The sequence below is a fragment of the Balaenoptera borealis genome (assembly GCF_965194805.1).
Source record: "Balaenoptera borealis genome assembly, chromosome: 12".
NCBI lineage: Eukaryota > Metazoa > Chordata > Mammalia > Artiodactyla > Balaenopteridae > Balaenoptera > Balaenoptera borealis.
The window spans coordinates 35,766,284-35,793,622 of NC_138869.1; the positions used below are offsets into that span (position 1 = coordinate 35,766,284).

Consider the following 27,339-nt stretch of genomic DNA (forward strand, 5'->3'; position numbering starts at 1 on the left):
AAGATTGTGGGGAACTTACGGATATACGTGTAGATATGTGTATTTTAAACAAGATGTATACCTTATTTTGTAGTCAGGAAAACACTAAGATTGTAAATATTTTTTAAGTGAGGAGGCTTTCCACTTTCTTAACATCGAGAATAAATCTTCCATGCTTCTTCTGGGAGAGAATACAAGAAAAGCCTTCCCCGTTGGCTTCTCTTAAAAAGCTTCAATAGTCCACGAAAATGTCTCGGAGTTCTCTTGTTTTGACAAAAGATTAGGGATCTTCAGTATGACCTGGCGTGGGGGCGGAGGTGTTTAGGCCTAGCTTCATATTGGATTGCTACAGCCTCTTCCCCTGCACGTCGGCTTTTAACAAGTTATCTCTTGGGAAAGCAGGGCCCGTTTTCCCCCCTCCATTAGAGCAAGTGTGTGGTCCCGTGCGTGAACCGCGTACCTTCGTAGAGCAGGAAATCCCCAACGCGCGTTCCCTTGAAGAGGACGCGCGCAAAGGGCGGAAAGAACAGAGGTTCACTACCTAACCCATAATGCACAGCCCGCCTTTCCGGAAGCAAGGAATACAACCGCCAGGATGCATTTCTCTGCGCAGAAACGTCCCTCCTTGAGTCTGATTGGACGTGACGAAGCGAGGCAGTGTGGGACTGTGTCCATCGCCCTTTACACAGGGGCTAACTGGCCTCTCCCAGCTCCAGGAGCCACGTCCGGGGGGTGACGCCGGCCAGCGGCGCACGTCAGCGAAGATGGCCAATTCCCCTGGTGCGCAGGCGCAGTGGTTCAGGCAGCGCCGGAAGCGCAGGGGGATGGGGCGGCGGTGACGCGATTCTGTCCGCGTTGGAGGGGCCGGGCCGCTGCCGGAGTCGCCGCGGCTGCCGCGTGACGTGGCACAGCCGAAGATTTAACGCCAGAGCCGGAGCTGCCCCGCCAGTCGTCAAGCAGGTCATCACCCCGCTAATTCCTGTCCCGGAGGGGAGCTCCGTCCTACACACCGGCTGGCGAGCCGTCCCTGCGGCCCTCGGCTCCTCTTTCCTCCCTGAGTTTGCCGGGAGCGTGAAAGGCTCGGGGTCGCGCCAAACCCCTTCTGCTCCTGCCCATCGCAAGTGCCACTACCGCCATGGGCCTCACCATCTCCTCCCTTTTCTCCCGTCTCTTCGGCAAGAAGCAGATGCGCATTTTGATGGGTGAGTCAGGGGCCGAGGGACGAGGCCAGGCCCTGGTGGGGCGGCCAAGTCTCCACGCTTGGGGCGGCCTCGGGGCCTGTTTTTTTTTCCCCCCCCCCGTCAGCTGTGGTGGGGGAGGGGCGGCGGGCTGGGGGTCGGGAGGAATTCTTAAGGGGGAACAATGGGGCGAAGGGTGGGCTGTCGCCCCAGATCTGTCGAAGAGGCTGGAACGGGGCCGCGGGCAAGGTTTCCTCCTTCTGGGTTTGGCTTTCTCTTCGTGGTCTTATTGAAAGCCCGACACAGTTGGGCGGAGATGTGAGAGTAGCGAACTGTCGGATCTTGCCGAACCCGAAAGACACTGGCGAGGCCCATTCTGTGAGTACGGTCTGGCTCCCCTCTTCCCCGGGTGTGGGCAGCGGTCGGGAGGGAGGCCGAGCGATTCCAGCCTTCCTCCTCCCCCTTTCTGCCCCGTGTACACACTATGCACACTCCAATGGTGTGTGAGCGAGCGGTCGCCGAGAGCCCGGAGCCGGCCGGAGCAGGAAGTGACCGGGCCCAGTGCGGTGGCAGGGGAGCACCCACGGTTTCAGGAGAGTCCGGAGTCCTCAGCGCTCACTTCGCTAAACTTTGCTTCGCTCAGGGTTCCGCCTCATGTTTTTTTCTTTTCCTTATTAATGTCCCTGAAAACTGAGTTTATCATGAATGTTTCTTTTGGCCACTCTCAAGGGCTAAATATATTTGGCTTACTCTCTTTGGTTTTCAAACTATGTAATTTTTATCTAGCTGGCTAAAGTTTAATGAAAAAAAAAAAAAAGCTTAGAAACTAATTTTTTTAAGCCGGGGACAAATTTTCAGTAAGTGAACATCTTGACGCATAATTTTAGGGAGGCCTTGTTAAGCAGTAATTACAAGGGTGTTTTTAAAAATTCTTATGGAAAGTGGACTTTTTAAAAATTACTTTTTAGGGTCGGTTTTCCGCTCTGCTGAGGGAGAAGGGGCTTGTCACTTGATGTAAGCAACGCCTCCCCCATAGTACTGTGAGTAGTCTTTACATCACAGCTAAGCTCCATGGACCTAAATAATGCTATAATGAGCCTCGCTAACTTTAAACATTGAATTTTGTTGGTTCATTAGCTTGTTTTCTAGAGAAGTGCAGTGGGGGGAGGTTTTATTTGAAAGTTTCCCAAAGCAAGGTTCCGTAGTATTTCAAGGTATATGAAGATTAAGGGTGTGCACATTTGTTTCTTTTTTCACTTTCTTATTGCAACTTATTCACAATCCATGAAACAGTTGTTGATAATTCATTCACAAAGATAAATCAAAATGTTTTCTCTTTCAAAGTTTGTCAGATTTCAATTATGAAAAAGAATTATTTTAGCAGGGTAAGCATATTATTTACGCTTTAAAAGTACCTGAAAATCGACCGTCTAAAAAAGGATCTGAAGTCACTGGGAGAACTTTGGACTGTGCTAAATGAATTTCCAGCCTGTTCCTTAAAGAGATTAACTAGTACATGGTTCTGTTCCTGGAAGTGTAGTGTGTTATATTTGAAATGTAATATGTAATATTTTACTTAAGATTTTTTGTAAATAATTTGTTGTTTCTCATTCCACTAGTTTTTTGTGATGGCTGACAGTCTCAGAGGGAGAAGAAAGGTAGAATTATATACGCTATAAGCACTTTCATATATTTTCTATATTAGGGAAGCATTTCTCCCCCTTATTCCCCAGAAATGATTGATAGAAAATGGAAGAAGGAAAGTAACTTTGTGCATTTGTGCAGGGAATAGAAGTCATGGTTTGAAATTATTCATTCACATTAAATGTTTTATTACTCAGGTTTGCTATTCTTGTTTTGCACTTTAACTCAGGATAATTAGGTTTCCTTGATTAAAAACAGTTTAGTCACAAGGTCACCTTTTATGGTAGCTCATCAAAGGAAGTATAACCATATGGGGAATATGTGTATGGATAGTGAAATAGGTGATTCGGAGGTTTGATCATTCTTAGGTTTTTATATCTAGCTTTATGAGTGATAGCATATATAATAGATCACTCCTAATGTGTCTGCCCCTATCCTAGTTTAGAATTACCAATTAATGATTGTTTTTTCCATATTAATTTTCTCTGACAGGCATGTGTTCTTCCTTTCCCTTTGTATGGCTTAGGTAAAATTCATGCTTTCTTGAGTCAGTGACCATTTTAAAATGTTGTTGAAAGATAGAAGTTAGCTACTGAATCTGGTTTGCCAAATTACTGTTGGAGAAGTTTTAAATTTTATTTGTACACACTTTCCTAAAAGTTAAAATAATTTTAAAAGGTGTTTGAAGTTGCAGCTTATGTTAACTAATTAAAAAAATTTTTTTTTTTTGGCCGTGCTGTGAGGCATGCGGGATCTTAGTTCCCTGACCAGGGGTCAAACCCGCGTCCCTTGTGTTGGAAGCATGGAGTCTTAACCACTGGACCGCCAGGGAATTCCCTAATTAAAAAATTTAAAATCAACACAGTGTATCAAATGTAACATCACTTAAACTATAGATTGACAGAAATTTTGTAGTTTTTGTAGTTTTACAGAAAAAAATCTTGTAAATGATATTATTGAGCTTAAATTCAAAGATGACCAGTTTTCACCTTAGATTTCTCATGTAGTCCGTCATTATCCTGTTTTAAGTCTGATCTCCATATCTGTGATGAGATGTAATTTTGGTAAATGACTCCCCAAATTTTGTTTATATTTGAAACAATATGTTCTATAGAGGAATTATTAATTCTCCTCTCTTTGAACTTGCAAGTTCTTGCCTGTTGAAAAGCTGAGGAAGTATTGCTTTCGAAAAGATTGCTAATACCAGTGTAGTTTTGTGTTGTCTTTCATGTGACTGTGGCTTTTTGGGACCAGAGAGGTTCCGGAGGAAAGGATCTTTTGCCAATTTGAAAAATACTAACAATATTTTAAAGTGAGTGGTGTCTCATACTTTTTTCCTAGCATATTTTATAAATACATTTACTATTTAATTTTAAATTTTTGGTCCTGATTCTAAAAATAATGTCCTTTTTGTTAAATTTAGAAAACATGAAAAAGAATAAAGTGATAATTTCTTATCATTCTACCATTCCACTATTAATATTTGTTATATTTACTCTCAGCCTTTAAGAGGAGGTTTTTATTTCTCCAAAATTGTAGTCCTTTTTGACTTAGTTCATGATGACCATCTTCTTAGGTCATTAGTTGAAAACTTAGTTGCCAGCCTTTAAAAAAGGGGGCGGGTCTTCTGATTAGTTATGTGATATAGGGAAACAATAGAAAAGGCAAAAATCCTTAGCTTCATGCCATTAGAGGTTGATACAGCCACCCTTAGGTGTACCCTCCTGCACTGTTATAAAGTATGACTATCAGAGACTGATAATTTGCTGTTAATTAACACATTGATCAAAGTGCTGATATTCCTGACCTGTTAGGTAGAAGCAAAACTCAAGGTCATTATAGTTTTTCTGTACATCTGGTAGCCTCAGTTTCAGTTTTGATGGTCAAACCTCTGAGGAATTAGGTAAAATATTAAGATAGTGTGTGTCCACCAAAAAAACCTAAGGGCAGGATGGCAATATATGAATACTACTTGAGAGCTCTGGCATCAGACCTAGGATTGTTTGTTTTTAATTTTTAAAAAATTGAGATGTAATTCACATACTATTCCTTAAAAGTGTACAGTTCAGTGGTTTTTAGTATATTCATAAAGTTGTGTAACCATTACCACTGTCCCCCTCCCCGGTACCACATGGCTTGCGGGATGTCAGTTCCCCGACAGGGGATCCACCTGGATCACAGGGCAGTGAAAGCCCGTAATCCTAACCACTAGGCTACCAGGGAACTCCCACCACTGTCTTAATTCTAGAACATTTTCGTCAGCCCAGAAAGAAACCCCACACACGTTAGCAGTCACTCCCCTCCTCACCCCTCCCTCTTGCAACCACTTTTCTGCTTTCTGTTTCTGTGGGCTTGTTTATTCAGGATATTTCATATAACAGAATCATACAATATATGGCCTTTAGTGTCTAGCTTCTTTCACTTAGCGTGTTTTCAAGATTCATCCATATTATAACATGTATCAGTATTTCATTCCTTTTTATGGCTGAATAGTAATTCTGTTGTATGGATATATTCCACATTTTGTTTATCATTCATCAGTTGATGGAAATGTAGTTGTTTCCACTTTTTGGTTCTTATGAATTATGCTGCTGTGAACATTCATGAAAAGTTTTTATGTGGGCATATGTTTTTAATTCTCTTGGGTAGATAAGCTAGGAATAGGGTTGTTGGGTCATTGTTAACTATGTTTAACACATTGAGGAACTGACAAACTTTCTCAGAGCAGCTACACCATTTTACATTCCCACAGCTATGTATGGATCTAATTTCTCCAGAAGACCTAGGGTTTTAAAATCTGTTTTACTACTCCTGTGATTCTGGGGATGTTTCTGAACCTCAGATTTTGCATCTGAAAAATGGAGAGTTATTGTGAGAATTAAATTACAAAATATATGGAATCACCTAGTATTGTGTTTGGAACACAATAAGCACTCAATTTTTAATTATTGAAAAATTATTATGAAGTTTTTTTCAAGTTTCCTTGTAGAAAATTTGAAAGATAAACAAAACATGAAGAAAAATATCCTAACTGAAACTTAACTGAAAATATACTTTTTTCTTCTCAGTCTTTTTCTTTTCTGTGTTTGGTTTTTTCCCCAAGATGAGATAATTGGAATCTAATTTTTAAACTTAAAATATAAGTATTTCTTGCTGCCATAATTTGGTAGACATACTTTTTAATGATCGGCAAAGATTTTGGGGAAAGTTTTGCTGCTTTTAACACTTTGGTCAAAGTGCAGGTCCAATCAAGGAGAACAAGTAATTCCAGTATATCTTTCAAAACAGTGACTTGTTTATGAGGGTGAGAGGGAGGGGAGGACATTACTGGACTGTACAGATTAGAGTCTTATCTTGGCTACTTGAGAATTGGTTATAGTTTCATTTTGTGGAGAAATTTCATTGCCAAATATTGCAACATTAAGGAAATACATACTTAAGAAATCACTAAAGGGGTACAGAATTGTTAGACCAACATGTTTTTGAGTGAGGAACTATATAATGAGTGATGATATACATTAATTTGTGCATCTTAAATCTCACAATAGAAATACCTTAAAAAAAACTTCTGGTTTGCATTTATACAACACTTTTATTTATTTATTTATTTATTTACTTACTTACTTACTTATTTATGGCTACGTTGGGTCTTCGTTGCTGCTCACGGGCTTTTTCTAGTTGCTGCTCACGGGCTTTTTCTAGTTGCGGCGAGCGGGGGCTACTCTTCGTTGTGGTGCGCAGGCTTCTCATTGTGGTGGCTTCTCTTGTTGTGGAGCGTGGACTTCAGTAGTTGTGACTTGTGGGCTAAGTAGTCGTGGCGCACAGGCTTAGTTGCTCCACGGCATGTGAGATCTTCCTGCACCAGGGCTCGAACCTGTGTCCCCTGCATTGGCAGGCGGATTCTTAAGCACTGCGCCACCAGGGAAGCCCTACGTTGTTTTTAAACTAAGGTCTGAGGTCAAGTTGGACCACCAATGAGGACTGGTGTGTACCATAGTTCTCAAAACTTAATGCAAGTGTTTTTTCTAATCATTATTTTAGTTTCAGTTCTTCCTACCTGGGCTAATGGTATTTGGACTTAGCTAAAGGTGAATTTTGCTTTATTTTAAAATTTGATCAAAATCTCCTGAGGAGGACTTAGGCTCTCAAGACACTTAGCTTTTTCTAACAATGAAAAAGATCCTGTTTTTCACCTCCTCATATTCTGTATTTTTATTGAAGATGCCAAACTCTAAGGTAGCTGCTTTTGTTTCTTTGTATATTTTTTAGAATTATGTTTTCTGATATGTTTACTCTTCTGTTCCGTAGTTAAAGCATAAAACAGTTCCTGTTAACAGTTGGTTTTTCTTATGCCCATGAGTGAGGGGGCTGCTCGTTCTGACTAGTAAGTGTCATAGTATTTTGGACAGAATAAACAATCTCAGTATGAAGAAGTGGGGAACAGAGTTTGATTAGAGGATAGAGTAAGAAAGCATAAAATGCCTGAGTCTCCAGGGAGATCTTTTTTTTTTTAAGCATGGGTTTCCTGTGCTAAGTCATGCTCTGATATAAATACTAAACAACAACAAAAAAACTATCCTTAAAAAACAAACAAACAAAAAAAAACACGAAAAACTATCCTTGCTTAAATCAATACTCGGCTGAATTGATTTCAAAATCTGTGGTAGCGTTAATCTAGGTGGCCAAATGTGATATCCTTAGACCAATAATCAGTGAGGTTTTTAGATATTGACCTTCCATTTATGAAGGCTTTAGCAAACAATGTAGAATATGCAGCTTTTCAGAGATTCATAAACATTTAATTTGCTCTTCACCCTCTTCTACACCTTCTTGTTGTAGTATGGATTTTTTTTTTTTTTTTGGAAACAAGTACATTCCTCCCTACTTATATCTGCCTGCCTCAAAGGAATTATTTTAAGAATTTAGACATTATATTGGAGATGAATATGACAAGGCCTTCTTTACAACCCAAATTAACCAGTCTTTTGTTATCATTTCGGCACATTTGATGTTGAAATGGATTTAGGTAGGGGTAAAATTGGCCTCATCTTCCTTTGTTACATATATATTTTTTCCCCTAGCATCAAGACCTTTTACCTAAAATTTGCTTGTTATATTAAAAGAAATTGAGTTTTTGAATCTTAAAGATAGTTCTTAATTTGTTCTTATGTGTTCTCTGATTCAACTTATAATGTGTGTTTTTAAAAATGGTAGTAGGTCATAGAATTAATGAGGACTTGAATTGGAAGAGATCTTAGATTACTTGATCTGGTCCCCTTATTTTATAGCTGATTTCTCTGGCCTCTTTCCTAAAGTGATTTGTTTAAAGCCATTCAGCTATTGTGTGGCAAAGCAGATCTTGAGATTAGACCTTGTGCTGTCTCTCTAGGTCTAAAAAGAAAAATGGAAAGGCTTTTGTAGGAGGTGTTGCCTTTGGGAATCAGAAATGAGGTGATTTCATTTCTAACTCATTTGTGCCTTGACCACTCAGCTTTTGCTTTCAAAATAAAAATTTGTTGTAAAATTGTTTCTTAGTGTGTGCTTTTGGTCTAGATTTAAAATCTGAAATGTCTTTTTCTAGTTGGGTTGGATGCTGCTGGCAAGACGACCATTCTGTATAAACTGAAGTTAGGAGAGATAGTCACCACCATTCCTACCATTGGTAAGAAAGTTTACAGTGATTTTAATTTATATCATAATAATGTATTATAAAGTGAAATAGAATATAGTTTAATTCTGACTATTTTTTTTCAGAGTAGTTTTTGGTTCACAGAAAAATTGAAAGGAAACTACAGAGATTTCCCATATATCCACTCCCCCAACACGTGCATAGCATCCTCCATTGTCAGCATCACTCAGTAGATGAACCTACATTGACACATCGTAATCACCCAAAGTCCATATACCTTAGGGTTGTCCTACATTCTTTGGGTTTGGACAAATATACAATGACATATAGCCATCATTGTAACTGTCTTGGGTATTTATGTTTGTTGATTATCTATTAGGACTTAAAAAAAAAGCAATTCTGGGAGAATTCTACAATAAAGGGGTTTATTTTCTGAATGACATTGTGCACAGCAAACTTTTTTTTTTTTTTCCTCTATAGGTTTTAATGTGGAAACAGTAGAATATAAGAACATTTGTTTCACAGTATGGGATGTTGGTGGTCAAGATAAAATTAGGCCTCTCTGGAGGCATTACTTCCAAAATACCCAGGTAAGTTAGGAATGCTATACATTTTTATAACTTTTCTTTATATGTTTCATGCTCCAAAATTTATGTTAATATATACTGTTTACTTGGATATTGGTGTTTACTCCATGAGTTGGCATTCTTCTTATCACTACTTCCATGTTCTTCAGTGGACTCTCTCATTCATGCCTTTGTAGGCTAAATTACCTAGGGTAGAAGAGTTACATAATTATCATAGTAATATTTTGGAAGATGGGGTGGGGTGGTTCTCAGGGTTGAATTAGATGTTTCATCAGTAGTTCTATTGGTTTCATTCTTAGTTTAGGAAGTAAGATCTGTATAACTTTCTGTCATTGTAGTTTTAAATGAATGTAATACAATTAATAGCCCTTCATTTCACCCAGTTAAGTGTTTACTTTATTAAAATACATTAAGAAAAAATATATTAAGGTAGACCTGCTCTGTTGATTTGTACATGATTTTTATATTATCATGTAGTATGTATAATGCTGGCATGGTAGCGACCTTAGTGATCCTGTAGAGCAGGCATTCTCAAATTTGACTGCACATTAAAATTACCTGGGGAGTTTTAAAAGTCCCAAAGTCCTGATCATAACACCTGACCACTTGAATCAGAATCTCTGGGGATATAAACTAGACATCAGTAGTGTTTCTCAGATGTTAATCTGCATATGAATCACCTGGGTATTTGTTAAAATACAGATCAATTCAGTGGGACCTGGCTGAGTAAGGCCTGAGATTCTTCATCTCTAGCAAGTTCTCGGGTGGTGGTGCTGATGTTGCTGGTTTGGGACCTTACTTTGAATAGCAAGGCTCTAGTACAGGGTTTTTCAACAGCAGCAGCGTTGACATTTCAGACTGGTTAATTCTTTGTCATTGAGTGAGGGGAGGGCTCTCCTTTGCATTGTACGATGCTTAGCAGCATTCTTGGCCTTCACACACTAGTTGCCAGTAGTAGTCTCCCCCACCCAATCCAGTTGCAACAACCAAAAATGTCTCCACGTATTGCAAAATATTTCCTGGGGACAAAATTGCTCCCTCTTGAGAACTACTGTGGTAGTCTAACTCTTATATATGAGTAAACTGAAGCTTGGAATGACTTAATTAAGAGTGGAGAGCTGGTTCTTGTTTTACATTTTTTATTCAAGTAGGTCCCAACTCTGGTGTTTTCTACCACATGAGAGGTTTCTTATTATTTTTTGTTTACTACTGGAGTTGATAAAATTTTTTAAAAATAATGTATGATGTTAGAAGCACTTCATATGTTTAAGATGTACAGATGTCATTCTTTTTTTTTTTTTATAAATTTGTTTTATTTACTTTTATTTTTGGCTGCGTTGGGTCTTCGTTGCGGTGCGCGGGCTTCTCATTGCAGTGGCTTCTCTTATTGTGGAGCACGGCGCGCAGGCTTCAGTAGTTGTGGCGCACAGGCCCAGCCGCTCCGCGGCATGTGGAATCTGCCCGGGCCAGGGCTCGAACCCACGTCCCCTGCACTGGCAGGCGGACCCCCAACCACTGCGCCACCAGGCAAGCCCCAGATGTCATTCTTGATCTCCAGCTCTTATAACATTGTAGACAAGTGAGGTTTATTGCCACCGGGTGGCAGTGAATACCCTAGGTGAGTGGCTGGAACAACCAGGTTTAAGTAGCATGTCATGTTAAGTAAGTGGCATACTTTTTTATTTAAAAATTAAAATGTTTCTGTTCATTAACATAGCTGTGGTTAGAAAAGATGTTTTGATATGAGGTACATGTTTTTAAAAACTTTACTATGGAAATTTTTGAATGTATACAAATGTAGAGAATAGCATAATAAACTCCCAGTATCTATTGATATTACCCAACTTCAGTTATTAGGATATGGCCAGTATTCTTTAATCGGTACTCCTTTATAATGTATTTCACCTTTTGGATTATTTTAAAGTAAGTCATAGGCATTTCACTTAGGGAACATGCTTTTTAAATACATTTAGTTATGAAGTAAAACTGCTAATCCTAAGCCTGTAATTCTTTTTATTTTATTTTTAAAAATTTTATTGAAGTGTAGTTGATTTACAGTGTGTTAATTTCTGCTGTACAGCAGAGTGACTCAGTTATACATATATGTATTCTTTTTCATATTCTTTTCCATTATGGTTTATCACAGGACATTGAGTATAGTTCCCTGTGCTATACAGTAGGACCTTGTTTATCCATCCTATGTATACTATTTTGCATCTGCTAATCCCAACTCCCAATCCTTCCCTCCCCCATTCCTCCTCCCCCTTGGCAACCACAAGTTTGTTCTCTATGTCTGTGAGTCTGTTTCTGTTTCGTAGATATGTTCATTTGTGTCGTATTTTAGATTCCACGTATAAGTGATATCATATGGTATTTGTCTTTCTCTTTGTGACTTTGCTTAGTAAGATAATCTCTGGGTCCGTCCATGTTGCTGCAGATGGCATTATTTCATTCTTTTTTTATGGCTGAGTAATATTCCATTGTATATATGCACTGCATCTTTATCCATTCATCTGTCGATGGGCATATAGGTTGTTTCCATGTTTTTATCTTTAAGCCTTTACTTCTTCACCAAGGGTAACCCTGCTCTTATCCCTAGACTTGTTTAGAATGCTTTTTAATTTACTTTAACTTGCAATTAGACCCATTCCTGGCCTCTGTGGACCACCTTAGAATCAAAAGTCCAAGTACTTCTGGGACTTCCCTGGCGGTCCAGTGGTTAAGACTTTGCCTTCCAATACAGGGGGTGCAGGTTCATCCCCTGGTCAGGGAGCTAAGATCCCATATGCCTCACGGCCAAGGAACCAAAACATAAAACAGAAGCAATATTGTAACAAATTCAATAAAGACTTTAAAAATGGTCCAAATTTAAAAACAAAAAAAATCTTAAAACAAAACCCCACAGAAATCCAAGTACTTCCTAGGGACTTCAAGGCTGCTGGAGAAAGCTTTACATCAAGGTTGCCTGATGTAATCACAGCTAAGCTATTAAAGCTGTCTTTTGCAGCATTCATGATCAGTTCTTTTAGCTATAAAATTTAAAAGAAACTAATTATTCCATTTAACCATGCTTCTAACTTTTATTAGCAATTCAGGACACAGTGTTTATTATAGTAAATTCCTCTTACCTCATTATATAATTCAAATTATTTCCCTGTTCTAAATATTTGGCCTTTTAAGTAATCTTTTCTTAGAGTAGCTATCTTTAGAATCCTAGCTTTTCTACACTCTTGATTCTGTGCTGTCCCAGGAAGTGAATAACTTAGAATTTATTTCTCAAATAATCCTCCCTCTCAATAATGTTACTTTGGGACTGACAGTGTTATTTGCATTTTAAAACAATAAAAATGGATTGTTAGTAGTCTAGATAAAATTAGATCCCTTTTAGAGGCCTTACCTCTTCTAGAGAAGTAGGTTCTAAATAGGAGTGGTTTTGGGGATAGGAGGAAAAGGAGGAGACATTTACTAAACGCCCGTGATATGCTAAGGACAATGCTTGATTCTTTTATACCTCTATGATTATGTTTAAAAATAGGCTTAAAAAATTGGTGGTATTTTATTTTATAGAAGAAGAGGCATGTTCAAGGATTAGGTAATTTATATAACTAATAAGCATTGAATTTGGTATCTTCCCACTATGCCACACTAGCTCTGAAAGCACCAAAATTTTTTTCAAAGGATAGGATGTTTAAAATTATGATTTCCTGCAGAGATAAAGGAAATGGGTTTGAAGTTTTTTAGACCAAAAGAAATTATGTCATTTAATGACTGTAGCCTAAAATAATTATTAAGTACCCTGGCAAGCTCAGTACTATGGTAATACTGAGGGGATTAATCCCTCAGTGGATTTAATCTGGTGATTTACACAAATCAGTAGTGGCACAACACGGTTTATGATAAAGTGACAAATGATTAAAAATACTTTAGGGGTCAGGGTTGTGGGGAAAAGAATAATACTTTAGTGTATATACTAAAGAATATACTTTAGTGTAATAGGAATAGATTTTAACAAAGCTATAAAATTAATCTTCCCTGTCTCTCTCTAACTGAAAATTTTATACTTTCCCATTTGAAAGTTTTTGGAAGAGTCTTAATTCAACTAATTCCTTCCCAATTCCACTTCTTTTGTAGTATAAAATTCTAATATTTGAATATCTTTAAGAATGGTTACTACCTTCCTTTTTGTTAAGAATTTCTTATTCGATCAAGTCAGCCTTGAATTTTTCTTAATATATTTTGCTGACGACTTTCTTCTGATTCTAGAGCTGGCAGGCAGCATTCTAGAGCAAGACTCTCTTTTCCTGATGAACTGTATAAAAGCTACTGTAGTGCACTCCTTCCGCTTCTTTTTTTAGTTTCATTTTGTGCATGCTTTTGAATAAGGTAATTCAGTTAGTAAATTCATGAATCCTTAGGATCTGTGGATTGTTCTTTTTCCTTTTGTGCCCACTTTGTGGCCATTTTGTTACTTCTACTTACCTGCATTTAAATGTGCAAGGGTAGGGGAAAGGGATAGAATTTATTCTTAGTGTAGTTGAAAAAAGTGATCAGTTGTTAAGAGGTAGATTGTTTTTATGGAAATAACATTGATAAGTTAAAATCACAAATAGTGCTCAAATCTGTAATGCCCTGTCTTTCCTTTTTTTTTTTTTTTTTGTAAGGAGACTTTCTTCCTAACATGTTATTAACTCTTGATATGGTTTTGCTGCCTATATACTTAGGTTTCATATTTAGTGTGTGCTTTAAATTTAACTTTTAATTTATTTCAGGGTCTTATTTTTGTGGTAGATAGCAATGATCGTGAAAGAATTCAGGAAGGAGCAGAAGAGCTGCAGAAAATGGTGAGAATAGTTTTTAAATTTACCATTTCCAAGATGTGTTTTTCTGGGTGACAGTGGTGGTATTAGTGGTTGGTACATTTTAACTGTAATTTGATTACATAAATCAACTTTTTAGAGCTAGAAAGAACCTTGAGGAACTATATATTATCACAGGTTCTTAAGACTGCACATAAAAATCTTCTGTAGAGCTTTTAAAAAAACTGATGGATGAGTAGTTACTTCAGTAAGTTGGGAGGAAGGCCCAGTTTGTTTGTAGAATGCTCCATGCGTGATTTTGATGCATATCTCCGGTTGAGGATGTTTACTTTAGTCCAGTCTTTTATTTTCTAGTTATAAAATCTCCAGTTTTGAAGCTTTTGTGACCTAGGAATCCTGGTTCAAATCCCTTGTTCCCAAGGTCATTGGGTTCAGTTTTCGCTATACTATACCTATAAAATATACTTCAAAATGTTTTGTAATAGCAACCATGATAAAAGAATTCCACCAAAGGCATGTAGCATTTTGTTTGATGGTGGCATTTTGGCCTTGCCAAATATTGGATAAATGTTTTCATATGTTCATACTGTTAAAAATCCTGAGGGGGGAAATTGTTGAGGAACTTTGCTAGAGGAATGTTGTCATGGTTTCAGACTTGTAGGTGTAAAATATTTACTGAAATATTCTCATTCAGTGGTCCTAAGACTGGAGTGCAGTTTGTAAAACCATTGTGCCAGTATGTGTGTAACTGGTGCTTTTTTGTCTCAGTTAACTATTACCCCTTCTACTCTTTTTTTTTTTTTTTTTGTAAACAGCTTTATTGAGATATAGGTCACATACCATAACTTCACTCATTTGAAATGTACAAGTCAGTGGTTTCTAGTATACAAAATTGTACAATCATTACAATTGAATTTTAGAACATTTTCATCACCTCCAAAAAGAAATCGTATAACTATTAGCATTTGTTTCCCATTCCTTCCCCCATTCTACCCTGCCCGCATACAATGTGTGGTCTTTTGTTACCTTTTTAAACTTTTTGTTTCTTTTCACTTAGCATAAGTTTTCAAGTGTTGTGTCATATATGAGTATCTCATTTCCACTGGCTTCTGCTCTTGGTATTATTCTTGTATTTTGCATGATACTACTAATGCCCTAATCACTATATTGTTTTCCCACTGTCGTTTGATCCAACTGGCTGGAAAGGATAAAAGTCCAAAAAGAATCATCGTCTAAATATGTTTACTACTGAGTACCATAAGATCCTGCCATAAATGTTTATTCCCATGTGTGTTTCTTGTCCTTGCCAATCCTGACCCTCCATGGATGATCATCAAGACTGAATGAATGATTTACCCTAATGGAGTGTAGGATGATTGACTTGGAAAATAGTTTTGCTTTACTTGAGGGTGTATGATTATTGATTTGATGTTTGATAATGTATTTAATGTTGAATAAATGATGTATATACGTAGGAAGCCTGTTTTACTTAGTTTGTTACAATAATTGGATTCCAGTTTGGTAGTTGTTAATGTCTTTATTTTCAGCTTCAGGAAGATGAGTTGCGAGATGCTGTGTTGCTGCTTTTTGCAAACAAACAGGATTTGCCGAATGCTATGGCCATTAGTGAAATGACAGATAAATTAGGTCTTCAGTCTCTTCGTAACAGAACAGTAAGTATTTGGAGTTTCATATTAACCTCCTGACTATTAGATTAATAGGATAATTGTTTAAGCTGATATTTAGTTTAAACATTTATTAGTTAATTGTCCCCTTTGAAATAGATGATGAGCACATCATTTAAAAAACTACAGGGACTTCCCTGGCAGTCCAGTGGTTAAGACTCTGCATTTCCAATGCAGGGGGCACGAGTTCGATCCCTGGCTGGGGAACTAAGATCCCGCATGCCTGGCAGCACAGCCAAAAACAAAAAACACTACAATAAGAGACTCTTGCTTATATAAAAATGAGCCCTTTCAGGCTTTATTTCAAACCTTTGTAAATGTTGTATTCAACTTTAAAGTACATTGATATCTTCTCCATTTTTAAACTTTTTAATACATATCCTTTAAGGATCCGAAGGTTTTAAATATCTTTATTTCATTTGAATTTTGTTAACATTATCCTCAAAATGATTAGTACTGATAAAGATGTGAATAACTGTACTGTATGAGAATTGTAATATCTAAAGGTTATTGATAGTCAATTTAAATTTTATCTTTTATATAACTCTGCAGCAGATATTTTGTAATTGGGTTTTCTTATTGAAACTGCAATATTTAGCAGCCATATTTTAGATAATATTTTATACTGTGTGCGTGGTAGCACTGAGAGCTTGTGGAGGGACCTGTAATTATGATGTTAAACAAGTTTTGAGTTTAAAATTATAAAAAATATCTACTTGCTCTCCAATAGCTTTATCATTTGAGATCAGTGGTTTAAATATTGGCAAAATACAATATACTGTTTTATTTATAAAGATGATATCACAAACTATTATTGTGGTTTGTGTTTTACAGTAGTTTTTCATTAACTTGTCAACAAGATGAAACTGTGGTGTGGCAATAACTGTATACAGTGTTTAAGGTGTCCCAGCCCAGTTTAAGTAAGACAGACTGTAAATGATGCAGTTTTCCATGCTGTGAAGATATGAATTCATGCCTTTTTCCCAGCCTTCTAGGTTATTGGGGTCTTTGGTATTAAAGTAATAATTGGCAGCATATGGTAGACTTGAAGTGACTTTGCAACATTAAAGCAAGGTCTTTATTTTAAGGCAAAATAAAACTGGTCAGTAAAGAAAATTAATAAACCATCCCTGAAAGGTAATTAAATTGCTTTCTAGGTCTTTTTCTTGGTACTTGAAACTTTTCATGGCATTTCATACAGTTACTGAAGATAATATTCATAAACATTTTAAAGATTGGAACTTTGGGGGGTGGGGGGTACATGAGACTAAAGACAGTGAAATTCCCGAAAAAGCTTGCCTCTAAAATATCAATAATCCCTACTCTTTCAAAATTTTGCCTCTTCTACTCTGAACTTAGTTTTGTGGGAAACAAGAGCATCATAAGGACCAAGTGGGTAGTTTATTAGTTACTAATCTTCCCATGAATTTTCTTTTCAGATTAAGTAGTAGTTGGTTAAATGTAATGAATGGGTAGTAGTAGCTTTAGACATGAGAAGAGTTTTGTGAGAAGCAAGAGGTAGGAGAACAGTTCTAATCTATACAGTTACTGAGATCATTAAATATAAAATTAATCATTTGTGAAATATACTTTTAACACATTTACAACTTTAGTTCCTATGGCTTTATGTATTTTTCCTTTTTCTCTATACATTTATGGCACCTGCTCACTAATACCTCTGGAAAATAATTTTCTGAGTAAGGAATTTTAAACACTGGTTATATTAATCAAGTGTTTTCTTGTTGTCCTTTCTTTACAGTGGTATGTTCAAGCCACTTGTGCTACACAAGGAACCGGTCTGTATGAGGGACTTGACTGGCTGTCAAATGAGCTTTCAAAACGTTAAATGAAACTGGATATCTAACCAAGGACATGTTTGATAGAATTGGTCTAGGCTTGTTACAACAAAATTAGTTTGCATCTTGGTTATTAAACAGTATGTGGGACTGGTTTGGGCAGAATATTACAGCGTTTAAACTTATTTTGTTGCCAATTATTGTTTACCAAGTATAATGTTGCCATTTAGCAATATGCTTGGTTTTAAAGAGATTCTCTTAACTTGGGGAAAAAAAAGTGTCCTCTTTTAATTTTACTTCCCTTAAGCCTAAATGCCTGGACATAGCTAATGTGACACCTTTAAATAAATCCATTTTGAATGTTTTTTTGAGCCCACAACAAATAATGTTTTAAAGTTATCCCCTTGCTACTTTACTGATACCTTTATCATTCCTGGGACAGTCTGCTGATTTAAAAAATGTAGCATTCCATTTGTATTTATTTTTCCCCCTTGCCAAAAAAGATTTTTAAATACTGCTTGTACCAGCCAGGGAAATGCTCCAAAACACTATTCAGATCTTTTGCACTGAGGAACTTATATTTCCCTCCCGTTATTAACTCCTGGCTTCCATCAGCCAAGCTTACCTTGGTGTGGTTTGGATTTGATAGCTAATTAGTTCTGTGCTAGTTGCAAAGAGTTCATATTGAGATGATTTTTAATACTCAGCAGATTGTCTTCCTTTATATTGTATCTTTTTTATGTTGCATGTTGCTTTTGGTATCAGCCTGACTCTTTTCCCAGTATATGATAGTTCTCCTGATGTTTTATTGTTTGTTGGTGAACATGTCTTCATTAAGAGTTTTGGAAAACTCATCAGACTCAATGAATAAGTTTTCTTCATAACCCATTTGGAATTATTCCTAATAAAATGATAAAACATGTAATGGTGTTTGTTTTTCTTGTCTTGAAGATGTTTGAAATAGATTTTTTAGTTGATTTGCATATATTACATACTGTGAACAATAATACAGATCCCAGTGAGTTTATTTATTGTTTGAATTGGAAATAAAATGTGGGTTGCTATCATGTGTGTAACAGAGTGAGGAGCAATTTCAAGAATTTAGTTTTCTTTGATAAAATACCATTTTGATGCTGTACATTTTCTAAAGTCAGATCAAGAGTAAAAAGCTGTAATAAAATGAACTGCTCCCAAAGTATGTATGCATGTGTTTGTTTCACAGCTAACATTCGTTTAAAAAAAATTCAAGTGTTGTTTGTATCTCATAATACATAGACTGTTAGTGATGCTGCTCTCCTATGTAGGAGAACAAAGTTCACAAACACTTTTCTTTTTTAGCTTCACAAATTTTCAGAACTTCTGCAGAAAGTGACTAAATCTTTGTCATAGGGTAGTACCTCATGAATTACATGTTAATTTCTTAAGCACTCAACTTGGTAACCTTATGAGTAACTTAGTTTTTGTCTATAATCTAACGTTTTATGTATTTCATAAACCTTGCATTTTTATGATTATTAATGGCTTAGATTTAGATAAATTTATGGATTGGAATCTTGTTTTCAAAACCAATACATGCTTGTAAAATAATGTGTATATTTGAATTGTAAACAAAACAAAACAAAATACTAGACAAAGCGAAAAGAATTTAGAATTAAGTAGTTGGTGATTGTGAAACAGGTTACTGGGAGAAAGTGTATGCGAAACTTTTGTTATTTCATTAAGTGCATCTTCTCTAGCCCACCGGATGAATTCTTCCTTCTTCCCTCCGAATAAGAAAGGTCTCATTTCTTGGATAAAACTAAGATAAGGTATATAGTGTGTGTGGTTTTTATGGGGTTCAACTAGGGGATACAAAACTTCAGTAGGTTCAATGATAGGATCATAGTTAAATTACCATTGTTGTATTAATTTAAAAAAAACTAAACCAAGTAAGTCAAAGGTGCTTTCATGAACTCTGAAGATAGAATAAAGAGAATCCATATAATCTTACTTTCAAGATATGGCAGCTCTTACTACCATTGTTGGAAATGACTGCATTAGGAATCTAAAATTGCCTAATTTTTGCTAAATGGGTTAAATAAAGATTTGCAAGATTGCTTGTTCTTTTTTATTTTTTAAAGAAAACATTAACTTGGTGATTTGGCATGTTTTTAGCCCAAGAAATTATTCTTTTTCTTCAGTCCTGGTTGTAGTTTTTTGTTTTTGTTTTTAAATTAAATTGAGAAGTTCCATTTTTTTCCAAGTAGAAGTGAGTAAATGCTTTGGGAAAAAGTATAAATTGAGAGATAATCCCTAGAATGCCTTTCACTGTGTTTTAACATTCTTTGAAAACAATGCAAACTTATAAAATCACTATCACTGTCATAATTTATTGACATGATCAGTACTCTTTTATGAAATACTTGACACTATATTCAATGCTTACTGTTTACACAAATGTTAAACGTAGTGTTGATCAATCAAAAAGAGGTCTCTGTGACCCTCCCGTATTATACAGAACAGTTGATTATACTCACAGATTAAAAAATACTCTGTCAAATAATTGATAAGTATGTTAACAGAGAAGCTGAAGAGGAATTGTGGTTCCCTTAAAGGCTGACTAGCAGCATCAGAGTTGAGGATAGAACCATTTTCTGTTTTCTGTCCCTCTGTTAATAGGCTTTTTTGTTGTTGTTGTCCATAATATTCCCCATTGTCTTTTGTCTCAAATCATTCAGTTGCTTTTCTGTGGTGGTATTTTGTTACATGTTTGCTTCCATGGATTCCCCCCTTTACCTTATATATTCTTCATTGAAAATAAAACGTAAGTGAAATGTTTATCTTAATCTTCCAGAGTATCAGTGTCTCATTTACTGAGACTTCATTTTCATTAGTGTATACACAGAATTATATGTAGTAATAATTATTTCCAGATATTTACTGGGATCAAACTGCCATTTTTTTTTTTTTTTTGGCCACGCTGCGCAGCATGTTGGATCTTAGCTCCCCAACCAGGGATCAAACCCAAGCCCCCTACATTGGAAGGATGGAGTCTTAACCACTGGACCACCAGGGAAAGAAGTCCCCAAACTGTCTTTTAATAAATTTATTTATTTTTGGCTATGTTGGGTCTTCGTTTCTGTGCGAGGGCGTTCTCTAGTTGCGGCAAGCGGGGGCCACTCTTCATCGCGGTGCGCGGGCCTCTCCCTGTCACGGCCTCTCCCGTTGCGGAGCACAGGCTCCAGACGCACAGGCTCAGTAGTTGTGGCTCTCGGGCCTAGTCGCTCCGCAGCATGTGGGATCTTCCCAGACCAGGGTTTGAACCCGTGTCCCCTGCATTGGCAGGCAGATTCTCAACCACTGCGCCACCAGGGAAGCCCCCCAAACTGTCTTTTAAAGTCCATGGGATGTGTAGTGATGTCCTTACTTTCATTTCTGATAATGGTAATCTGTATCCTCAGTCTGGCTAGAGGCTTATCAATTTTATTCATCTTTTCAAAGAACCAGCTTTTGGTTTAGTTGATTTTCTCTATTGATTTCTTGTTGTTTAATGTCATTGATTTCTGCTTTTTTTTTCTTTTTTTTTTGGCCGCACTGCGTGGCATGCAAGATCTTAGTTCCCTGACCAGGGATTGAACCTGCCCCCTGCAGTGGAAGCGTGGAGTCCTAACCACTGGACTGCCAGGGAATTCCCACATTTAAATGTTTTTGAATTATGTTTGGAAAACTGGTTGGCTATTAGGAAAGATTTTCCCTCCTGAGTTGCCATGTGGGTCTTAACGATAAACTAGTAGTGCAAACTTATTTTTCATTATATATGGGTTTTGGTTTTGTCTCGGACTCGTTTGTAGGGAATTTCTGCCTGTATTTCATAGCTGGAGAATATGAGATCTAAAGGTATTAATTTCCACCAGGGAGATTTTCCCACAGTAGTGTTCTTTGGACTTCTCCCCCTTATGTTATTATGTTGCTCAGAGATATACCTTTGGACTGAAACCACCACATTTTGATGACTCAAAAACGTCACCAACCAGTAAAATTCTTGAAAATTTGAAACAACTGATTTTAGTTTCTAGAATTTTAAAGAACATCACGTAGCCTGAAATGATTTGTTCACTAATGAACTACCAGTGTGTATGTCTGTAGTGGCAACTGTATAAGAATTCATTTAACAGGATAGTGTGTTCTGTAATAGTCTCAGTAGTTTGTAATTGATAACACAAAATTTTCAGAATGTTAATTCCCATAGCAAGAACTTGTAACATCGTAAAATGTGGTTCACCAGAGTTGCTACTTTCCGTATTTTATAATTAAATGTACTAAAAAAATCTAAATGTAATAGAAAAATTCAATCACAGAGATGGCTTTAAACACAAATATTTCTGAATAACACTTTATTCTAGCTCATATACAAGGACATTTTGGTATGCTATTTATACAGTTTTCTTAGTGTTCCCTACATTTGGACTAATCATACGAACATATCTATATGCTAGAGATTTGACCAAAGTATATGCACTTCAAAATAATATTCTATATTCTAATATTCTGAAATGCCTGTGTACAATCTGATCATTGTTTAGTCAGCAAATATCAAATTTAAAGTATCAGGATGTGGAATGTTTGATAAGTGTTTAGAATTTTTCTGACCAGAGTTCCATCTAGCTAGCCGTGGCGTTAATACAGGACCTGTATGTTTTTCTCATGGGCATGAGGATGTCATGTTACACTTTTTTCTTTTATGTTTCTCAACTTTTTGCTTAAACTTTTTCTCTCAACGTACTGTAGTAAGTCCTGTCAACATGTTTGTTTGAAAGCAAACCAAAACCAAATATTAAAACGGAAAAAAAAATTGCAAAAGAATCAGATTCTGGCTTCAATATTATTTCTGTATTTGTAAACTGATGTTAAAAAATGCTCTCAAGATGGTTTTTAGGAAGGCACAATTTGGTAGCATCAATTTTTCACTTACAGCTTTTTCTAAACAAGATCCCAAGAAACTGCCACCTTAATTTTTCCGGCACGTACTTTTAAGCACTTCAAGGTTCAATCTGAAGTGCAAGTAAAACGCTCTTTCTCAAAATTACTAAGAGTAAACAATACATTGGATAGTGAGCAGAATATGAAAATACAGGCTACTCTGTCAAAAGATGAAAGTTCTTATGGTATCGGGTTAGATACTAAACGTGGAACAAAGGCCTTCATGACTGGAAAATCAGAGCTCTTGAAGTGAGCTCTAGCTATCTAAGCTTACAAGTTAAATGCAGAAAAACGAGAACATTTTGGTTCTTTTGAACAAGAGCGCAACAGCTAAAGCATTACAAATAAGGTATGGTGATAATTGAGTTAGAAAAGCTCAGTTACTACTCTAGGCTAGACTCTAATCAGTAAAACTATACTTTGTAATTTTCAAGAGTTTGGCTTCATATTTAAAATTTTTTTTACAGTATGTAATTACATATACAGTGTCCTGTAACTCAAACTATTAATGCTCAAGTCTATAAGAAGTTTATTCGAGAGATGCTCAAAAGCCCCACTACTACTCTCCCTTTCTCCTATTTAGAAAAACCAACAATTTTGAAAATACTTGTAGCACAGAAATGCTCCATGGTTCATCCACAACTGCAAGCCCGTATCAATAGGCAGTTTCTCATATCTAATGTATTGTGTTATAGTCTCTAATATCATATGTCAAATACCCTGTTGATTTATGAACATTTTCCATGGGCAAGGGTGTTAAAGACAACAGGATCAAGTTGACGATGTTATTGTTCACTTTAAATACTAAATTGTGCTTGCATACTGAAAGTTAAAATGAGCTGCAGTAAGAATGGGAATATAAATATGTCCATTTGTACCATACACTAAAAATCCTAAAAGTAAGAGAATGAAGATACCTTACGATAACTGAAAAATGAAAGATGAGAAGCAATAGGAATTGGTATATTTTAATTTTTTGTTAAAGCTCTGAAGTTGTATTAAATTGCTAACCAAATTGAGGTAGAGGTAGACCCTAATGTTATTCCTTCCATGTGTCAGAAGTTAAGCCTCTCACTTCAACTTGTATGTGCTTTCCCCCTAATTATATATAAATGATTTAATTTGAAATGTGTGTTATGATAGAAAAATTACAGGATCATTCAAATGGTTATTTTTTTTTACAAAATTCTTAATTACTAGTAAAAAAAAAAGTACTTATAAAATGTACCCAATGTTCTTCCTGCTGGTCATAAATATATTTGTTTTTCCTCCAAGTGTAGAAAAAAAAGGGTAGAGAAACTATATTATGCAACCATTATGATAGTCATGTAATGAAGACACTAGAACATAACTAGTATGGTAATATTTTACCTTAGTGCCTAGTTTTCCTCTTTGAAGGTTACACATAGCTTTGATTCATATTAAATTTCCTACTAAAGCAGATTTAAATTCCATCAGACACAAATCTATTTCCATTTTAAATCACATACAAGTGCTAAGTGATCAGAGGGATGGGAAACACTAGGTAAGGCCTGGTGGGTGGTAACTTCTTCATGAGTAGGTAATGGAATCACCTGTTCAACCTCTAAAGCATTTAAGTCAATGAAAATGTAATCCAGACATCCATGAAAGCCACCAACGTAATTTGTGTAAGCAGGTTCACCACAAGCACTTTTCAGTTTGAAGAAATGGGTAAGAGACATGTTGCATCGTTCCTCTTCCCCATTGGAAGTCCAGTCTTCATGATCCTCTGGAATATTGCCACTGATGACAAAGTGATACATTCCTGTTGATGGGGTACTATTAAAGTCCCCACAAAATATAACTGGTATGCTGGGATACAGATCACAAGAGACGTGTCTAACGTGAGCCAAGGCTATTGCCATTTGAATGAGACGAATGTACCCACCTATGAATATAAAAAACGTGTTAAGTACTTTCTAAAGTTGCCTTTAAGTTAAAAAAAAAGAAAGAAAAAACTCACAAACCACAGTATCTGGGTGACATTCAAGATACGTATTTGTATGTGTGGGGAGGCACTGGATGAAGGTGGTCAAAAGGCAAAATTTCCAGTTATAAGATTAATGGTATTGGGGATGTAATATACAACACAGTGACTACAGTTAACACTGCTGGGTGGTATATCTGAAAGGTGCTACGAGAGTAAACCCCAGAAGTTCTCATCACAAGGAAAAAAACCTTTTTGGGGGTATTTATATGAGGTAATAGATTTTAAATAAACTTATTGTGATAATCATTTTGCAATATGTGTAAGTCATTATGCCATACACCTTAAATTGTATAGCGCTGTGTGTCGACTATATCTCAATAAAACTCAAAAAAAAAAAGAGACGTATTTGTGTAAAACAGCTTTTACCGATGTTACGTTACCACGTTCAAGCCACTTGTGAAAACCAATAAAACCTACCTTTGGGGTGCCAGTAGAGATGGGTATTAGCAACACATATCTTTTTAGAAGAGTCCTTTGTAGACTGAAGAACAGAAACCTAAAATAAACAGAAAATGCCAAGTTCAGTTGCTATTTCCCAATCTGAATTTTTTTAAAATCTAAAACTATATGATGAACCGACATTTTATTCCATATGCCTCCCTGCTGATGAAGTATGATTGAAATTATGAAATTTAATTTTGTTTTAAGTTTTGTAATATAAATGAATGGGATTCAGCATAACATTTTAGTAACAGTCCAATATACAGAGATAGCATGAATACATTTTAGATGACAACACTAAGGTTGGAGACCGTGTTTTTATGTGGGTAAGCGTGGGCTTTGGAGTCAGGCAGAACTAGCTTTGAATACCCACTCTACCATTTACAGCAGTGTGACCTGGAGAGGGACACTTCTTTTTCCTAAACCAGCTTCATCATGAGTAGAAAAGAGACAATATCATCCACCTCAAGGAGGACATTTAATTGTGTGGATTCAATTAAATGAGTTTACTCAGAGAGGCATGAGACACAGGTGCTCAAAAAATGGTAGCTACTCTTCTTACTATGAACAAAACCAACTACCTAAAAACTCTGGACAACAGAGTTTTAGAATAACATCTATAAAATGGGACCAGTAGGATTACTATAAGCCAAAATTAAAATAACAGCTAATATTTACGGAGCACTTTGTACAACATGCCAGAGACTTAAAATTTTAATTCTTTAAAATGTGTCAAAACAGTGTTTGGCAAGTAGTAAGAAAATATTACCTATTAAATTATTGTATTTAGCTAAACACTAAATTATAAGCACTATGAAAAGTTCTTGTTTGTCTTGTTCAAGGCAAGCTGTAGTGTGCCTGGCGTATTACAGGTACTCAATAAGTATCTGATCAATGATGAAGGAAGGAAGAAAGGCTAAATTACATGCTGAAAATACAAGAGCAAACACCTTTCAGTAAAATCTGGACTGTTTCATCTCTATAAGCACCCCCGGCCCCGGCGCCCCTTCCAGAACGAGTATGTAGAGACTGGCAGACTCTACCTGAAGTACAGAAGACCTCTGGAGCACCCTCTCCTGCGCTAATGGGTACAAAGCCAGTTTCTCCAGCAGTTCTTTGTGAAGTGGGTCAGACTGCAGGGCTTCATGGAAAGGAATGTCATGCTGGCTAAGGAGGCTGAACTTGGACTTCCGGTAGAAAGTGGCCAGGCCTTCGTGCTGCTTGATTCGAAACACGCCCTCCAGCCCAAAGGCCTCCAGGGCCGGCACCAAGCTGTCTGTAAACACGTTGCGGTCAACTTCCTGCAAACAGATGAGGTCGGCGTTGTAGCCCTTGAGTTCCTTTTGGATAAGGTTCTGGCGGTAGTCCAGTTCCAGGGCGTAAGGGGCACAGTACGGGTACAGGACCGTCCGCGAAAACTCAGTCTGGGCGTATGTGTCGGCCAGGATGTTGTAGGAGACAGTGCGGATGAGAGCGTCGTCCGTCACCTTCTTGGTGTACAGATGCCGGTGGTCAAAGGTGCAGGTGCCGGGCCCGGCCTCCACTGGACACACACTTTCCAACTCCCGGCTTGGCCCGAAGCGCTGCCCATTGCCTGGGGTACAATGAAGTTTGAGCCGTAGCCCGATGTCGGCATTGGACGGGGTGTAGACGCGCTCGTCCACATCCGTCTCAGTCCAACCAGGAGAGGGCGAAGAGGGAGACAACGATGAGGGGCCTCCGCCCTCAGGTTCCGCCGCTCCAGGTTTGGTTTCCTTGTACCAGCGGAAGAGGGAGCCGGCGGGATCCCCAAATTCGACGCCGAGCTTGGGGCACACCGGGAAGCCGGCCATGATGTAGCGCGGCAACTGCAGCTCGGTGAAGGCGGGAGGGTTGCGCTCCACCTTGTACTTGACATCGCCGATCTGCAGCACCGCACCGTCCTGCCAGGCGTCCACATTGAGCACGTCTTCAGCCACTGCCTCCTCCCGGTAGTACAGCTTCACCACGGGTTCGCAGGCTGCAGCCGGCTCGGGCCCAGGCCCCGCACAGGACACGCCGCCGCTTGCGTTTGGCCGGTTCTTCCTGCTCTTCTTGGCGGCGGCCGCCTTCGCGTGGCCTTTGAGGGCATTGGTAGCGATCCGGCTGAGGGCCCGCCCCAGCGGCTCGCTCTGGTCGCGCTGCATGTTCTTGTGGCTGCCGTCGGCCAGCGCGAACGACAGACTTAGCTTAGGCTCCGAGGGCACACAGCGCACCACAGCGCGCTCCATCGCGCCTGCCGCGGTCTCAGTCGCCGCCTCGGCCCGACTGTGCCGCTCCACCGCCGTGCGGACCCCACGAAGCGCGGCGCGGGCGCCTGGGAGCCTCCACATGAACCTGGTGGCCCAGAGGCTGACGAGATCTGAGGTTGGGCGACCGCTAAGCGTCAGGTAGAAACAGAAGAGCCGCAGCCGCCGGTTCCGGAACCCATTCAGTCCCTCAACTTCCGGCCGGCGAAGAGAGGGCGCACTGTGCTCCCGCCACGCACTTTCGCCAGGCCCGCTCACCAGCTCCTTTTTTCCATAGCCACTCCTGTCTCTAATCCATCCCAGCTTAATTTTTATCTATAACCAGAGTAATAAGACTGGAAAAATG

At 37.9% G+C, this 27,339-nt stretch overlaps 2 protein-coding genes across 5 annotated transcripts; one reads left to right on the top strand and one right to left on the bottom strand.

Annotated features, from left to right (window-relative positions):
* The first annotated feature begins 799 nt into the window (after window positions 1-799).
* Window positions 800-20,411, top strand: ARF4 (ARF GTPase 4). Of its 3 annotated transcripts, none has more exons than XM_082344834.1 (6): window positions 800-1,181; window positions 8,383-8,463; window positions 8,911-9,020; window positions 13,787-13,858; window positions 15,382-15,507; window positions 17,279-18,240. In XM_082344834.1, exons 1-6 carry the CDS (start codon window positions 1,115-1,117, stop codon window positions 17,363-17,365), a joined length of 543 nt encoding a protein of 180 aa, XP_082200960.1. In that variant the 5' UTR covers window positions 800-1,114; the 3' UTR covers window positions 17,366-18,240. The 3 variants fall into 3 exon arrangements, with proteins under 3 accessions (XP_082200960.1, XP_082200961.1, XP_082200962.1); XM_082344835.1 differs by lacking the exon at window positions 17,279-18,240 and adding an exon at window positions 20,283-20,411 and having other exon boundaries at window positions 836-1,181; XM_082344836.1 differs by lacking the exon at window positions 13,787-13,858 and having other exon boundaries at window positions 837-1,181.
* On the bottom strand, window positions 9,028-27,204 carry PDE12 (phosphodiesterase 12). 2 transcript variants are annotated; one of them, XM_082344769.1, is made up of 3 exons: window positions 25,770-27,204; window positions 24,703-24,781; window positions 9,028-9,203 (listed from the first exon to the last, which is right to left on the bottom strand). In XM_082344769.1, the coding sequence occupies exons 1-3, from the start codon at window positions 27,075-27,077 to the stop codon at window positions 9,163-9,165; spliced, it is 1,428 nt and encodes a 475-aa protein (XP_082200895.1). In that variant the 5' UTR covers window positions 27,078-27,204; the 3' UTR covers window positions 9,028-9,162. The 2 variants fall into 2 exon arrangements, with proteins under 2 accessions (XP_082200895.1, XP_082200894.1); XM_082344768.1 differs by lacking the exon at window positions 9,028-9,203 and adding an exon at window positions 21,674-24,183 and having other exon boundaries at window positions 25,770-27,199.
* Window positions 27,205-27,339: the final 135 nt, after the last annotated feature.

What these genes read in the sequence shown, in the direction of transcription:
- ARF4 (XM_082344834.1), top strand. Translation starts at nt 1,115, where the DNA reads ATGGGCCTCACCATCTCCTCCCTTTTCTCCCGTCTCTTCGGCAAGAAG. An exon ending in ATTACTTCCAAAATACCCAG is followed by an intron (nt 9,021 to 13,786) that starts GTAAGTTAGGAA and finishes AATTTATTTCAG; the next exon opens with GGTCTTATTTTTGTGGTAGA. An exon ending in AGTCTCTTCGTAACAGAACA is followed by an intron (nt 15,508 to 17,278) that starts GTAAGTATTTGG and finishes CTTTCTTTACAG; the next exon opens with TGGTATGTTCAAGCCACTTG.
- PDE12 (XM_082344768.1), bottom strand. Translation starts at nt 27,077, where the DNA reads ATGTGGAGGCTCCCAGGCGCCCGCGCCGCGCTTCGTGGGGTCCGCACG. An exon ending in AGAGGTCTTCTGTACTTCAG is followed by an intron (nt 24,782 to 25,769) that starts GTAGAGTCTGCC and finishes TGTTTATTTTAG; the next exon opens with GTTTCTGTTCTTCAGTCTAC. An exon ending in TCTCTACTGGCACCCCAAAG is followed by an intron (nt 24,184 to 24,702) that starts GTAGGTTTTATT and finishes TTATATTCATAG; the next exon opens with GTGGGTACATTCGTCTCATT.